The 16,392-nt window shown below is 41.8% G+C and overlaps 1 protein-coding gene across 4 annotated transcripts in view; it reads right to left on the reverse strand.

Moving 5' to 3' along the window:
* Positions 1-13,857, reverse strand: part of LOC125708931 (E3 ubiquitin-protein ligase HECW1-like) — a 78,508-nt gene extending 64,651 nt beyond the window's left edge. The window contains exons 1-2 of one of the 4 annotated variants that reach the window (XM_048976856.1): positions 13,517-13,855; positions 362-423 (exon numbers count right to left, since the gene is read on the reverse strand). Coding sequence is in view for 2 of the 4 variants with exons in the window: in XM_048976855.1 (XP_048832812.1) it covers positions 13,517-13,546 (30 nt within the window). In the remaining 2 variants the exon portion in view is untranslated. Of the gene's footprint in view, positions 1-361; positions 424-13,140; positions 13,461-13,516 lie in introns of those variants that run through there. The other 3 variants (XM_048976857.1, XM_048976855.1, XM_048976858.1) reach the window with 3 other exon arrangements.
* Between the last annotated feature and the right edge of the window lie 2,535 nt (positions 13,858-16,392).

The raw sequence follows: 16,392 nt of genomic DNA on the forward strand, positions 1-16,392 counted from the left end.
CGAACAGCATTATTCCAATGTGGTTAAGACCGGGGAGATACTTGTCACTGAAACAATGCTCTTTCTGCAATTCATGGGCTAATTGGAGATTAAACTTCAACCAGAGGTCAAGACAGTTCTGGCAGTAAAGCTCACAAATAAGAGGAATTAATGTAGCAATCATTCTTAACATACCAGAAATTTGTCATGCTTTACAGTTAAATGGCCGACAGATGTTACCACTCTGTCATTTCCTTTAAATACATTTAAGACGTCATGACTGTTTTTGATGTTTCGGATGGATGGCTAAATGCTTTTTTTTTCATTGGTATCTTCATCATAGACGACAAAGCATGAAGATATCAAAAGAAAAGGGACATACATGGAGACAGGCTGGTGGCATGTGCATCGTCTGATGATCTCATGTTGGCCAAAGTAAAAATCCTGCAAAAGAAGTGAAGACAGCATAAAAAACACACATACACACGCACGCACACACACACACACACACACACACACACACACACTCAAACAGACAGGGAAAAGCAGAGCGTGGCTGGACAGACAGAAAACAGTTTCATAACATGCATAATAAGCCTCACTGTGACGTGCAAACCAATGTCCAGGTCGGCGTCACCTCATACTTCAAAAAGCAGAAGAAACCCTGCTGGACTCTTTTAATTATTTTCTCGTTTGCCTGCATTTGCATGATTATCATGGTAGATCTCATTAACAAATTAAATTTATCTGACCTGCATGATTTCTAGTTTGCTGATACTTTGCGAAGTACTTAAAGTCTAGACTGTCTGAAGCTGATATGTAAATAGAAATCCATTCTTCCATCCATCCATCCATCCATCCATCTCCTAAGCAGTTAACTGATGCTGGTCGAAGGGGACCTAAAACCTATCCCAAGCAGCACAGGATGGGCTACTGTACACTCTGGATGGGCTGCCAGTCAATCACAGGGCACAAACACACAGGTTTACACTATGGGCAATTCAGAGATACCAGTACCCAATATGCATGTTTCTGGACTGTGGAAGAAAACCACAGTACCTGGCAGAAAATATACATGACGTGGGGAGAACATGCAAACTCCACACACACAGAAGGTAGGATTTCACCCCCAACATCACTTAGACTCAGTGTTGCCTCTACAAGAAAAAACCAAATAATTGCAATTGGAATAATTGAGATACATATTCATTTACTTAGATGGCATTTGTCTTGTGAATATGCTCGTTTAAGGTAAGATCCATGCAGGTCTGCATCATTTCGATCCTGATTCGCTCTTAGGCTGAACACTACATGAGTTAATCAGCCTATCAGCCCTCATACGAAGCCCACAGCTCATTGGGTTTTCAATGCGAAAACATGTTTTTGGCATCTTATGTAAACTGGCGGCCTGAGTCTTTGACAGCCACCCCCAAACAAATGAGCCTAATGGAGCCAAACAATGGAGAAGCCCCCCTGTCCCTCGTTCTCAGCCTTATTACAAAAGATTACGGACAGCCATAATGAGGACACCCCAAAGCAGCCTTAAGTATAGCCTGAAAAGACTAAAGAACTTGACGGCAATTCGACATTCAAGCAGAAGTCAAGCAGAAGAGTAGCATGCCTTATGACATAACTGCTGTAGGATTACAAGGTGCCGCCCAGCACAACGAGGCAGCGAATGTGCTGGCGAAGAGCTCCGTGTCACAGCAGGGTCTCTCCCAAGCCGCTCTTACCGACATCAGGTGGATCAGCTGCCATGCCAGTCATACGGGTTCAGATCGCAGCCAGAAGAGGCAGGGCGACCCGACAGCTTCAATAATCCTTACGCTGCATGCCTGTCTCTGCTACTCACCTTGCATTCACAGCAAAACCGTTCCTCTGTCATCGCTACTGCAAGGCTGCTCCGCGTGCATTTCTGAATCATCAACAGCTCGGGACATTTCTGAGTCGCTAATTCGTAGCTCACTAGCTAAACAATAACTGGAGAACAAGACTGCAGGACCAAGCCACCTAACACTATTTACTTCAGAATGGAATTAATGTGATGTTGTGCTTTATGCTGTACAGGCCAGAGGCCAACATACTACCGTCTGATAAACCTCAGCAGAGAACATCACCATATTCTTTCCAGAAGGATCTCCATGTCAAATCTATTACTATATATGGCCTTTTCAACTGATGCCACTGATACCTCATAACCAAAAGACTTGCTAAATCCAGTAACAAGGTCTGATAAAGTCTGAATGAACAAACAGATGGCCCGATCAATAAGTTAACTGAAGGCTTCCTAGGAATCGATTTACTGCCTTCATTAAATATCTAATCCCACCGTGGAGACTTCCATACCTTGGGAACTCACCAGTATATATACATCCCGCATTGTGTTACGTAAGCGTAACCTAATTCTTTAAGAATTGCATAAAAGATTGTATGAATACAGACATAATGCTCGTTTCTTACTGTGATACCGTTCGACGTGAAATATGGAGACGCTACGGGATATGACAGGCAGAATCAGCCAAGGCCTTCTGAAGACTTGAGGGACATCAGCAGAGGCTTCAAAGGCTTCTGGGGGATCTCAGAGCGGCTCAGGTTACCGTTTTCCAGCCCTACTCCCCCGGATCAGGGCATCCCGAAATATCCGCCAGGTTCCAGAATCCAGTCCAAAGAACTCAGGTGAAAAGTTTCCCCCTCTGAGAAGACCTGTAACACTTAAAGTAGGTCCATTAATCACCCTTGTCTACACCTTGCAATCTGCTGTATTTTTTGAAGGTAATTTCAGCAGCGGGCAGATGTCTTCTCTAAGCCATAAGATCTCCAGGTGATATTCAGGTGCATCCCCCTCCTGTGTTTGATGACTCCTCGACACCTGACTCGACACAGCTGCAAAACCATCTACTTCACGGTATTACTGTTAGCTGACCTTTGAAGCTTTTGGGGTCTTGTTTGCCCCCTATCCATCATCTTCTTCTGCAGAGACTCAGTGTTGTACAGCAGATATCAGCTGAACTGTAGTGCTGGCCTTTCAGTGACTGTAGCACTGTGTGAGAACTACACCTTATGGCTTATTGTATTGAAGTTTCGTGTTGCTAGCCAGCTCGTTTACCGCTAAGAAAAAACTTTTTTAGTTCTTATTTATGGATATTCATATAAGCTTCGGTACCCCTGATAAAGTCATGAGGTCATATTATTAAATATTTCACTCTGGGGAGGTTTATAATAATCTAGAATAACAGAAAACATCAGTAACATCAATCTGCCCAAAATGCCGATACTCCTAATCCAGTGAGTGAGCCTGTACACAGATTAATGATTCTTGTCAACACAGCTCTGGTCTCTCTCAGAACACAGACGCCACGTCCAGATCCTGCAGATTGCCTACACTGCAATGTCGTCCCTCCACCAGCAGCTGCGGACCGTAATTATCTTCTGGCTCGACATGCTCACACAGAGCTGTCAGGGGAACATCTTACCAGGTTCATCAGAGCCCACACATAGCGAGTTTACCGTAATCGATGTTATCAGGATGGCAGACTTTGCTGTTTGCTGTTAAAATCACAGGTCTGTCAATTTTGGCCCGCCCTTAAATTTCAAACCACCAAAACTTCCAAGTAAACTTTAATATGTTGTGACAACATTACAACTAAGTAATAATTCTAATTAAATTCCACATAAACTACTGACTCTTTCACTTGTGCCTGTTTTACAACTGGCACCCGATGCTTTAACAGACTGACTTTACATAAAAACACTGACATCTACGAATAAGTATAAAGCTCATGGGAGTTTTAATTACATAAAAATGTTCTAAAGGCAGAATTGAAAAATGATTGATTCAGAAAGATAACCAATCAGATTGTAGAGGAGGTGGGGCTAAGCAACTAGAGGAGGCGGGGCCAACTAATCAGATGTCTTGGACCCACCTCCTCTACAGTATGATTGGTTATCTTTCTGAACCAATTATTTTTTATTCTACCTTCAGAACATTTTTGTCTAAGTAAAATTCCCACAAGCAAGTATAAACTATTGAATAAATAAATTATTTTTGTTAGTCTTTTTGCTTTAAAAGATATGGAACACCAGCAAAAAAACAAAATGGAAGTGAGTCACACGGAGTGGACTGGATTACACAGTAATGGATAGATTTGGTTTCACTCAGATTTACAGGCACTGAATAATTAAGGCTGCATTAAGAACTTGTCAGAAATTTCTATTACAATAAAGGGAAAAGGTCCACACTGAATAGGAAGAACAAAAGGGTAGCTAATTATATTGCATATATCAGGTTTTACACAGTAGCCAGTATAATATCTTTGGAAGGTAACTCAATTGGCATCCCACTCTGGGTGCCCTCTGCCTAGTGCCCCCTGCTGCCCTAAATAGGCTCCAGCATCACTGTGACCCTGTACTGAACAAGCCGTGGGAAGATAAATTGATGGATGGAATGGTATTTGTTGGAATATGTCTTGGAAAGTCTAAACATAGCAGGATGATTTGCATAAAATCTGTTTCAGACAGCGAAGCATTACTCATTTTAACATCGAAAACTGAATCATTAGGGGAATCTCACACTAGGACATGCATTTCCTCTCAGTATTTCCCCCAAATGCCTCTTTTATGGGTATAATCCCATTAGAAAGACATTAGAAATACAAAAAAGAAACAGTTTTCCTGTTTGAACTTCTTAACCCGAATGTCCGTATAACTACAGGAAATCCCTGTTACCATTTCCTTCCTAGAAGCTTGCAGGTGCTCAATGCAAGTTATTATGTGACTGTCCTGACAAATTTCTTATCTTTTTTCTTAAGATTGTACTTGCTGCTATCATTAGAGCCAAGCAAAGCCTGCATTTGAATAAGACTGCATGGCAAAATAAATGTATGTATGCGTACTATATATTTTCTGCAGTGCTGAATATATTTGGGCAATTCTCTATTATATTGTAAAATGAATATTTAATTATATGCATATTGTGCTTTCGTATAAAATGCCTAAAGCTTATTTACAGTAACCACTGAGGCATGTGGTTAGAATTAGGTGGAATAAAAAAAATAATTGAATTATAGAAAATAAGGGGCGGCATGGTGGTGCAGTGGTTAGCACTGTTGCCTCACACCTCTGGGACCCGGGTTCGAGTCTCTGCCTCCGTCACACGTGTGTGGAGTTTGCATGTTCTCCCCATGTCGTCGTGGGGTTTCCTCCGGGTACTCCGGTTTCCCCCCACAGTCCAAAAATATGCTGAGGCTAATTAGAGTTGCTAAATTGCCCGTGTGCGTGAATGGTGTGTGAGTGAATAGTGTGTGAGTGAATGGTGTGTGAGTGAATGGTGTGTGAGTGTGCCCTGCGATGGGCTGCCCCCCCATCCTGGGTTGTTCCAAAAAGGATGACATACCATCTCACAAAGAGATTCTGCACGTGCTATCAAGACGGCGGGGAACAATTAAAGGGGCAGGATTCTAATTACGTTAGAGCTCGCATGAGCACAGCGGGAATCAAGGCTCCAAAGAGTGTGACGCGGATATGTAGCGGGTGGAAATCCCCCCCACCCTCAGCTCTACATGCTATCAAGCACCATGAACATGCACACATACACACCAACGCGAAGGGATCTACCTACAACCACAGGCGAAAATATCAGTCGAACACTTCCAAACGTGCACACTGCAGGGGAAATAAACCCTAAGCCAAATCCTGAAACTCTCTTTTGACTTTTTTTTTGTAGAAAATCTGATTTAAATACAAGAAGATGTCTGTTAACACCGGTGAAAGCCATCAGAAGCTCATTCTCCCGTTATACACTCCATTGGCATGACGGAAGCTCAGACAATGTCAGCCTGAGTCCCTGAATATTTCATTAATTCCCTCTGATTTGTTATTTTATATATCCTTACTTTATATCTCGCTTCAGAGGTGAATCACCCACAAAGACTGGGCTCCTTTTATTGCACCAGCTAAGTGTATATTTACCCAGAACATCGCAGGAATTCGGCAGAAGATTCCAATTCAGGAAGTGTTCAAACAGCCACTGTCAACAAACCGACTCCCTATCTTCTGGCCAGCAGAAGATAGCACTTACGCGTCCTTCTCATTTACTGAGGAATTAGTCACAAAGAAACAAGACCTTCAATGTGGTAAGAAGGCAGAGCGCTTCACGTAAGGCTGGGAGGAGATGTGTTTGCTCTGTCCCACGAGAGTAAACATAAAGTGAATTCTTAAAAAAATATATATATCACAAGAGAAGTCAGACAATCATCTAGCTGCTTGCATCCAGTACTTTCAGTTTAATAATGCCTTTCTGTCTTTTATCACTGAAACGTGAGGACGTTACTTTACAAAAGATTGCTTACATTATGACTATTTGAAAACAACATCAGAAGTTATTAACATATGTCCTAAAATCCTAAAAATAGCCTGAAATCTTCTTCTTAGCTTTCTGATTGAGCAGGACCTGACTAACTTGTCCGCTAGACTAACAAATTAATGTAGATGTTTACAATCCATTTAAATAGAGAAAAATCGCACAGCTGATTTGTGGTGCCTGTATAAGTGTAAAAAACAGGAATGTGATTGGGCACAATATAGAATCCCTCTCTGCCATCAGCCAATAAAATTGATGTATTTCTTATAAGGGCAGAGGAGAGGTGTTCAGGCTGTGAACAGGAAGTCCCATAAAACACAGTAATGTAGCGGAACGTAATTTAAACTGCTGATTAGGTTTTAGTGGAACCAAGGCCATCTGTAGACAACTGGATGCCTTTACATTTTAACCATGTCTGGACAGAGGAACTGCCTTTTAAAGTGATGACACAGCCGAGAGGAGAAGGTCTTTTAGCATCCTGATGTTTCACAATGTTTCCATCCATTTCAGTCCCACTCTAACCCTCAGGGACACAGAGATGTTCCCCATCTGGCTACGCACTAATAATATATCATGTTGCATTCCATTAGGAAAGCCTCGCTGACTCATTTAACTGACGTTACGAGTCAAATTCAAGCATTATTCGAAGCCTGGAACAGAGGGGAGAGTACGGGCCGGACCTAAAAAGATCGGGAGAGCCTTCTAGAGGAGCGGTAAAATGACAGAAATGAATTCCGGCTCGCTAAAGGAGACTTACTGGTATGGTCACAAATAACCCTGTATAAAAAACACTTGCATCTGTTAACACTTCAAGCTGGCCTCAATAAACAACTAACATGAAACACTATTCTTGTGTAACATCACCTCCAACATAGATACATACCTATGAAAGATTCATGTGAAAAAAAATGTATGTAAAAATTGAAAAACAAAAATATATATATCCCTCCATCCATCCATTTTCCAAACTGCTTATCCTACTGGGTCGCGGGGGGTCCGGAGCCTATCCCGGAAGAAATGGGCACAAGGCAGGGAACAACCCAGGATGGGAGGCCAGCCCATCGCAGTGCACACTCACACACCATTCACTCACACATGCACTCCTATGGGCAATTTAGCAAGTCCAATTAGCCTCAGCATGTTTTTGGACTGTGGGGGGAACCCAGAGTACCCGGAGGAAACCCCACGACGACATGGGGAGAACATGCAAACTCCACACACATGTGACCCAGGCGGAGATGTCTCTCTCTCTCTCTCACACACACACACACACACACACACAAATATATATATATATAGAAAATCACAAAGATTCATGGTAAGAGGCGCTTCGTAGGAAAATGTACGAGTTTCCTTCCTTTTCGGCATGTACGCCTGCTGGATATTTGGGGCAGCTGTGCCCACATGGAGACCCTGGCTGGTTGCCCTTTTCTTTCTGATGGTGCATGCAGTCAAACGTACACAGAGACATTAACACCGTGCTCCACAACGCTGTAATCGCCACACTGCTCATTACAGATACTGTTTCTGTTTAATGCTGCTGTGTTTTCCTTTCAAGTGTTTGTTTCTTATTGTTCCAAAAATTGATATGACAGTCTTGTTGTATTTCACTGAAGGTATGATACTCACTTACTATAATAACACGCTGTCCTGCGATTCTGGCAATAAACGTAATGTGTTCTTCTTAAACTACCTGAAACAAACTGGCTCAATTTCAAGAGAAGTGTTTCTGTGGGCAGAGGTATTATATCATTTTTTCCCACATTGTTGTGCTCCACAAATCTACAAGGATCAAAAAAGTCTACTATTGTTGGAAGATGCTCTCGTTTTCAGCAAGACACCCTTAGAGTGTCTATTTCTATATTCCTGCAAGCTTCCCTATAAATATCCACAGATTATTACATCATTATTCATGTACAAGTATTACACATCCAATGTGCTCTCTGGAATTCAGCTCCTACAAACATACAAGCAGACAAACAAACAACAAAAGAAACTAAACAAAACAATGAAAAGTTCTATTGACTCTTTTCAGGATCTTTTAAGTATATAACACTGCCTCCAATTGCAAAATAGTTTTGATTAATCTACCGGAAAAAAATATGGTCTTCCATCCTAGATTTCCATGAACTACCCATAATCAGGAAAAGGAAAATAGCTGAGAAAGACACGTTTTTACAAATGTCCCACAAAGGGGGAACCTCCCTCTCTTTCATTGTGTGACAAACCCACATCGCCATAGGACATCTGCTCTGTTCTTCTTGACAGCTTTTGTTTGACTTTTTGACCTCTGACCTCTATGCCGTCCCATTGCTCAGTCCATCTGCCAGAATGATCTCTGAGCCGTTCAGCCAGGCGCAGTAATGGTCCCCTTAGTCCATCCTGTCTATGATCCGACTGACGCTCACTGTCCTTTGTCTCATCCTCTGTCCCACCTTTGTCCCAAAGCCTGTCATTGCTAACACCATTACTGTCCACTGTTGACTAATTAGGCCACCCACTCATAACCAGGACCATTGTTCTGCAAATCATGTGTACTGGGTCTATCCACCCAATGCAAGCACTCTCTCTGCCATTAAATACATATCAAAATATAGCGACAGCAACACACTTACTAGCTAAACTCATTGTACGCTACAAGTTTCGGAAGTTTGTCTTATTCTATCTACGTTGTCACTGCAGTATAAGAGAGGATGTTCTCCCTGTTAACTCCCAAATGTTTTCTCCTCCTTGTGTGAAGAACTCAAGCCTTAAGCAATTTTCGGAAACATACAGAAACTCGGCTTTGATATCAGTGAGGTTACAGGCTAAATGTTCAAACGAAAGCAAACAAACTAAAACCCCATATAATGATGTAACACATGCTTCATCTAAACAAATTACCTAAAGCAGAGTATCAAAAATAAGAAAATTACTTCTCCAATCAGTATAATTTGTTGGCCTATTCCCTATAGAGTTTTCATTAAACAGCATAAATAATTGGTTATTTTTAATTTATGCATTCAAGGTACTACAATTTCTAGTCTTTTTTTGAAATTTAATTCTCTGAAAGCTGTTTTATACAGATTTATATTCCAAATCCATAACCGTGCTGCTTAAACAAATTACTAACATCATACATCAATTGTTAGTACATTTTATTAGCCAAGCTTAACATGGCCATAGTACTATATTTTCAATTCTACATAGGGTGTATTACTACTACCTGTTAATCTGACCATTAAAGCCAAACTAATAGTCAGCATTCAAAGACACGCAGAAACCTGAATGATCCCATCATCCATTCATACCTGCTATACTGTGACAGATCGCTCCCCTATTACAGAACCCAGCCGCCCCCAACTCCCCCTCAGGCCGAACCTGACTGCCAACAGGCCTCCTGGCACCAAAGCAAATAGCGACTTCCAGGGCTTGTTCAAGTTGGTGGTTCAAGTAGCTTGTCAGTTGGATCCTTCAGTCCAGAATCATTAATGTGACCCCCCCCCCATACAATGTCAGTGTGACATCCTGGATGCTGAGGAACTTACACATATCCCCTCTTCCTATGCCCCCCAAATTCAGAAGGGATTATCGTTAAAATATCATGAAAGCGCAACAGGCATTTATCACTAACAATACTGATTCTGTGCACCAAAACCCTTTTTCTTTCAAGGACTTTATCTTAAAGATATCCCAAATCAAAACAATAAATATTTTGTGATGTTTTGATACAAGTTCTGAATATATGTCCAGCCTTATATGCACACATTAAAGCATTCTGGTACATTATGAGGTACCCGATCTGAGGTCGACAGGGATGGGTCTTTACTGAAATTTCCCAGAGTGCAGAGCAAGTACAGAATCTTACTATAGCTCACTCCGAAATCCTTGAAGATCTCAGGGAACAATGATCTACTACTTGCATGAATTTCAACCACAAGCATTAAAATTTGTTTTAAAACTGGGTTTTCTGATGTGTTGATGTGGGGAAAATGTCCACGTGTCACACCTGCGTGAGCTGCCTCTGGGACTATCTGAGCATCAAAGTCGGATGTATCATTAACAAAGCCCTACAAGTAATACACAGGTAACATCTCAGAGCCCTGGACCACCACTGTGCGAGAATTTCCATCCTCAAGGTCCCCGAGGCTAAATCCAGTGTCACAGGAACAACGTGGACTGAAATTCCTGCACTAAATATGCATGACAGTGTAGCCATTCAGAATCATCTCCAAAGTGTCACGGCGTGGCAGAGAAATATGACAGTGCAATCACCTAATTACTCTGGGTCAGGTAATGATACACCTATTACAGAGGGAAAATTACTTTCATTATAAATATCACATAAGGTTAATAAGGCCAAACTGAATCAGACGCCACCCTAATTCAATTTTAGTTGACACCTGCATTAGTTACAGAGAATTCTTAATCTGCAATATCAGAAGAAAAAAGCACATTCGGCATTTTACACTGAGCTTGGGCAAGAATTGTGAAATATATTAAAGCCTAATGTATTTTCATTAGACTGGGAAAACAAAAATCTAATTTTCTACAGCAAAATGCTGCTGGCCGATATTATCTTAACTATTTGACAGAAAGATCTTAATGTTGCTGTGTTTTAGCTGATCACAATGACAGCCCCAGACTATCCAAGTCAAACTGACTATCGGGAACAAATTGAATGATAATGTTGGCCTGTATATCTTTCAGCCGATTATCCTGGTCAGGGTTGCGGGTGGGGGGAGGGTGCTATATTTTGCAGCACAGGACACTATGGGTACATCCTGAATGGGATGCCAGTTCATCGTAGAGAAAAAACACATGCAAACTCACAATCACACAACAGCAGCAGTGCTGAGATGCCATTTGGCCCAACTGCATGTCTTTGGACTGTGGGAGGAATGTCGTGTATCACGGACTCCACACACACCATCCACACATGTACAGGTAACAGCATTGGCTTTACTGCCCTGTTTGTGCTTGTCGATGTCAGCAGTCCTGCTCTTTCTTGCACTGTCCTGCAGCGTTTGCACAGATTGCACACTGTGCTCTACGTTGATAGGTTGTGTGTTAGTCTTGTGTTAATTTATGTAGTGGCTTGGTCAGAGAGAAATGCTATTTCGTTTTTAACTGTGTACTGTACTAACTGTGTCTGGTTAAAAATGACATTAAAGACCTGCTTGACTTGTACAAGCACAGGAAAAGCAGCCAAAAATAAAGGTTAACTCCATGACACAGGGGTATTATTGGACAGAAATGAGTTTCAGGACAGATGAATACATTTCTTGTCAGGAAAATTCAGATGTTTTTTTCTACACTATAAAATGTACAGGACTGACGCTGTTCTGATTTATAATGCAAGTATTTGACTGGAATAAACTGAACTAAATGACATTGAGCCTCGTTTTGTAAGTCTAGTTTGAGGAGTGATAAATAGATCACATCATTACACTGTGCTTTGAAAACTCATAATGATTAGCAGGATTTACTGAATAACAGGTCAGTAGAATTTCATTTTAACGTTACTTCTGTTCACAAGTTACAAGTCTGGGTTACACTGCATACACTGAGTGCTTGCATAGAAGTAATTCTGTCAGAGTAATTACCATACCATTTCTTGACTGGAAGAACCTCTTTAACTAACCCATCATTATTGAGGTCACAGCGTAAAATATAAGCTTTGAAAATTTGGGAAGCGCGTTTAACTTTATACAAAATGCAACTCGCAGAGTTCTCATTTCTTACCTCTGTCCATTTGCTCAGTGCTGTATTAACGCTGTTGCCCAGGACAGATTTTGTAAATTATGTTAAAAATTTAACACTGTGTCACGCGAGGTATGTAGTCAGCGTTACTATACCGGCATATATATATCGGCACCTTGGCCTTAATCATTACAACCATAATTCACGTCTCTGCCTTACATAGATCCCCCATACATATCGAGGTTCAATGTGCCTTTTTTCAGTCATTTACATCCAGTGTAATTTAAATTATGCATCGATGCAATTAAATGCTGCAATGACAGACGGTGACAGAAGAGCCAATGGTCAATACCACCCCCCTGCTTCTGGGTGTCCTGACTGTCCGCAACTTACAGACTGAGTAGTCTAAACTGATAACAATTTAGTGTATAGTTTAAGCCTCGCCTGACAAAATTTCCTCTGCGTCACACTACGACATGTTCGGCACAATGACTCACTGTTTTTAAATCAACGACTGATGAGTTTACAAGTCCAAAATAGGATATTACCTTATGTAAATGATTTAGGAAATAAGACAGTTAAACACTTAAGAAAACCATTTCCGGGATATTGATAGCATTACTAAGCAACGTACAAAAAAATAAGATTCAATAACTCCATACAATATCTCAAAGTAGCATATAATATAATCTATGCCTATACATGAAAGTTTGTATATCGCCATGCATAAAATAAAGGATGTTTGCATCCCGTAAAAAAACAACTGCACAACTTATTTACAAAACATTCGCGGTTAGTATGTTTCATGCTAGGAAACTTTGAACGATCTAAAGTTGTGGCTAGCCTATAGTCCCTGGGGAGTGCTGCAGATCAAAAAAAGTACAGATGTAACAACAGACATACACACACGAAAACAAACGCACAGACACACACGCAAATATACACGCAAATAAGGCCTGACTGATCGTTGGTGATAACGAGATGAGTGCATGCTGCTTTCTATTTTGAAAACAATGCACCATGTGAATTATTATTCCTACTATTCACTACCGATGCGACATGCAAGCATGATCACTCATCGGACGCATTCCTTCGTCATTTGCTCTCAAACTGGAATTCACCTCGGTTTCATAATAATCGATCCACTCAGCCCCTTTCGATCTGGGCTTTTTGGCGTCGCCCGTAATAGGTGCTCTCGCTGAGACAGAAAGGGCCGACCGGGATTAGCTAGAGCCGAGGGAAGCCCCTGACACAAAGAACCTCCATCGGCAGCCTCCGTCGGCCCTGCGCGGTGAGGCGGCGCCACATGCATGCCTCAAACGCGGCCACGGACGTGTCGTTTTCCGCATCGCGGAGCGCTAAGCCATGCACAGGACCCCATTGCGTCTGCCGCAACACGGCGTCCCCTTGCTCCGCTCCATCACCGACCGAAGAAGTGCCCCTCCGCCGCACGGAAGCACCTCCCACGTCCACCGTCCACAAAGAAACGCAACCTACCTGGGATAATATAGCTTGTCGGTGAATCATCCTCCACTCTGCCAACTTTTTTTTTTTTTAATGTCAAGCTGCTGGGGGTTGGAGGTTTACATAAAGCCCGTACTAATGAGATCACATCCTCGCAGTGCCGTATCACACCAGCCTAGGAGCTCTTCCACTCCTTGTTACATCCCCCTGGTCTCAGCTCCATCCATCCTCCTCTCTGGGTACCAGACAGCTGCAGCCAATAGACGGCTTTGTCTTTGCATATCTACCGCTCCAGTCCGGTCCACTGCCGCCCCCACCCCCGACCAAGCTTCCTCCACGATCAGGCCGAACAAATGCACGTTTGTTTCCAACAATGTTAGGCTACGCAGAAAGAAAGTGGCAACTTCATCGTGGTACCACTAATGAACCCACCCTTCACTATTCTTCAGTACATGGTTTTTGTTTAATGACTTTTAAAAATAGCTGTACTATACGATTCGCATGAATGAATAATTAAGAATGATGTTTTTATTTAGAGCTCCCTAATAACTCTTTCCACATATATTTTTACAAAATAAAGCTTTATGTGTGTGTGTGTGTGTGTGTGTGTGTGTGTAATGGATTATATTATGTACAAATAAAAATAGGCCATATTTTTGTCAACTTTTGGTATGTTAAATTTTTTTTCATTCATTAATTTGTCAATTTTTGAATTATTTATCATATCTGAGTATTACTCAGCTATGCATATTTTAATAACAGTAAAGTAAATAATTATTATCTATCCAGACCACTTATCCAGGACAGGACCACAGTGAGCTTGGAGCATACCCTAGGGTGCACTGGGCGCATGCTGGATGAGATGCCAGTCCATTTAAATTAAAAACACCTATTTGACCAACTACACATTTCTGGATTTGGGAAGAGAGGGAACATGGAAATCTCACATAGGGGCAGGAATCAAATCCACAGCCCTTGAATTATGAAGATACAGTTCTGCCCATTGACCTTCTACGTCACCCTGAAATATGTAATCAGGTATGTTCAAATGACTGAGCAGTTTCATTAAACTGATCAATATATACATCCACCTCTCTGTTGTTGCACTGGAGAAGTTAAGAGCTATGATTCCTGGAGAATTCTGGTCCTGCTAGGGCGGCTTGAGACAAACAGGTAACATTTTATTTGAGGAGACATGAATAATGTAGCTGTACAAGCTTACATAATATATCAATTACCCAGTGAATGAGTGTTAGTTATGTACTGATCCTGTGTTTGTCATTAATCAACCATGGCGGCTCACGTATTTCATGCAGGAACCCTATTAATTCATGATTTGTTGTTGAGTAGTCACTAAGTAACTAAGTTATTTGTGTCCCCTCAAGTAAAGTGTTACCAGCAGGTCTTAGCAGAGGTCCCAGATAAATCCTAGCACCTATACTGGTCTGTATTGGTATAGTACTGTAGGTAGTGGATGATCACAGAGGTCATCCTGGCAAACACTGAATTCCAAACCATTTCTGTACTACACAATGAACACCTTATAGATACAGTAGTGTTGGAAGATGGATTCAGGTTTGGGCGACTCAGGCTGCTATTAAGGGTAAGCTAAGGATTCCTCTGAGTAAGGCTGACATTTATTGTATGGTTTATCAAAGCCTTTCTGTCCATCTTGTCAGGAGGCACGATGGGAAGGGAAGCATGAGAGTCCAAGTATAAGGGGTAAACTCGGGGTTTATTAGAGGGAGAATACAATCGGGGGCACAGAGACTATAAGACTTTAATGACAAGACTGGGGAAAAGATTAACTGGGAAGCACTTAAATACACAGACTCGATTGGACAAGACTAGGAACAGCTGGAAATCAAGAGGATTCCACACGAGGGTAACAAGGCGGTGTGGCACACAGGAGGAGCGGCACAATAGGGATGTTGCCATGACAGAAAAAAAAATCTGAAAAGAAAGGATTGGGCAAACCAAGGAAAGCTGGATGTATTAAAGATGGAAATGCATTACTTATATATAAGTTGGCATCTCAGGTATTACCCACCCATTGATTTTCTGTAACTGCTTGTCCTATTCCAGGTCACAGGGGGCCTGCGCACAAGGCAGGGAACATTCCAGGATGGAGCACCAACCCATTGCAGGGCACACTCACACACCTACAGCCAGTTTGATAACTCCAGTACACCTCAGCATGTTTTTGGACTGGGAGGGGGGGGGGCGGACGGACTGGAGTACCTGGAAGAAACATCATGATGACACAAAGAGAAGATGCAAACTCATGGAACCCTGGCGGAGATGCAAACCACTGGTCCCAGAGGTGTGAGGCAGTGCTAATCATTGTACCGTCATGCTGCTCCACCTTAGGTATTTCTGATCTTAAATTGACTGGACTAGGACTTTGGTCATGAGAAAACACCATTTATTATTAGGAATTGGACAATAAGAAGAAATGGTGTGATTTACATAATCAGGGAGGACAACTGAAAAACTGACTGAACACAGTCCTGTGAATGACCAATCAGTGAAGTGGATTCTTGATGAAATCATGCCTGAACTTTCCCATAAAGCCCAAACAGCCAGACTGAAGTCGTCTCATATTAGGAACCCAGTGCTTTGGAAAAGGTGAAGGTAAAAATGACCAGGATCTTCAATGACCTAAACCCTCATTACAGGAAGACCTAGACAGAAGATGGAAAGTTCTGGAGATGTGTTGCCTAATTGGTCACCAGGAATTGACTTCACCTTGGACTCAATATTAAAGCTTACACATCAAATTCAATTTTGTGGCTAATGAGTTACGCTCTCTATCTCAGAAGGTGTCTCACCTGAAACATTCAGAGACGATGGTGATTTTGTGGTGGCTTATGTCTAAGACCACGGCTTTGGGATAAGAACAGGCCTAC

This window comes from Brienomyrus brachyistius, chromosome 15 (genome assembly GCF_023856365.1).
Source record: "Brienomyrus brachyistius isolate T26 chromosome 15, BBRACH_0.4, whole genome shotgun sequence".
Lineage (NCBI taxonomy): Eukaryota > Metazoa > Chordata > Actinopteri > Osteoglossiformes > Mormyridae > Brienomyrus > Brienomyrus brachyistius.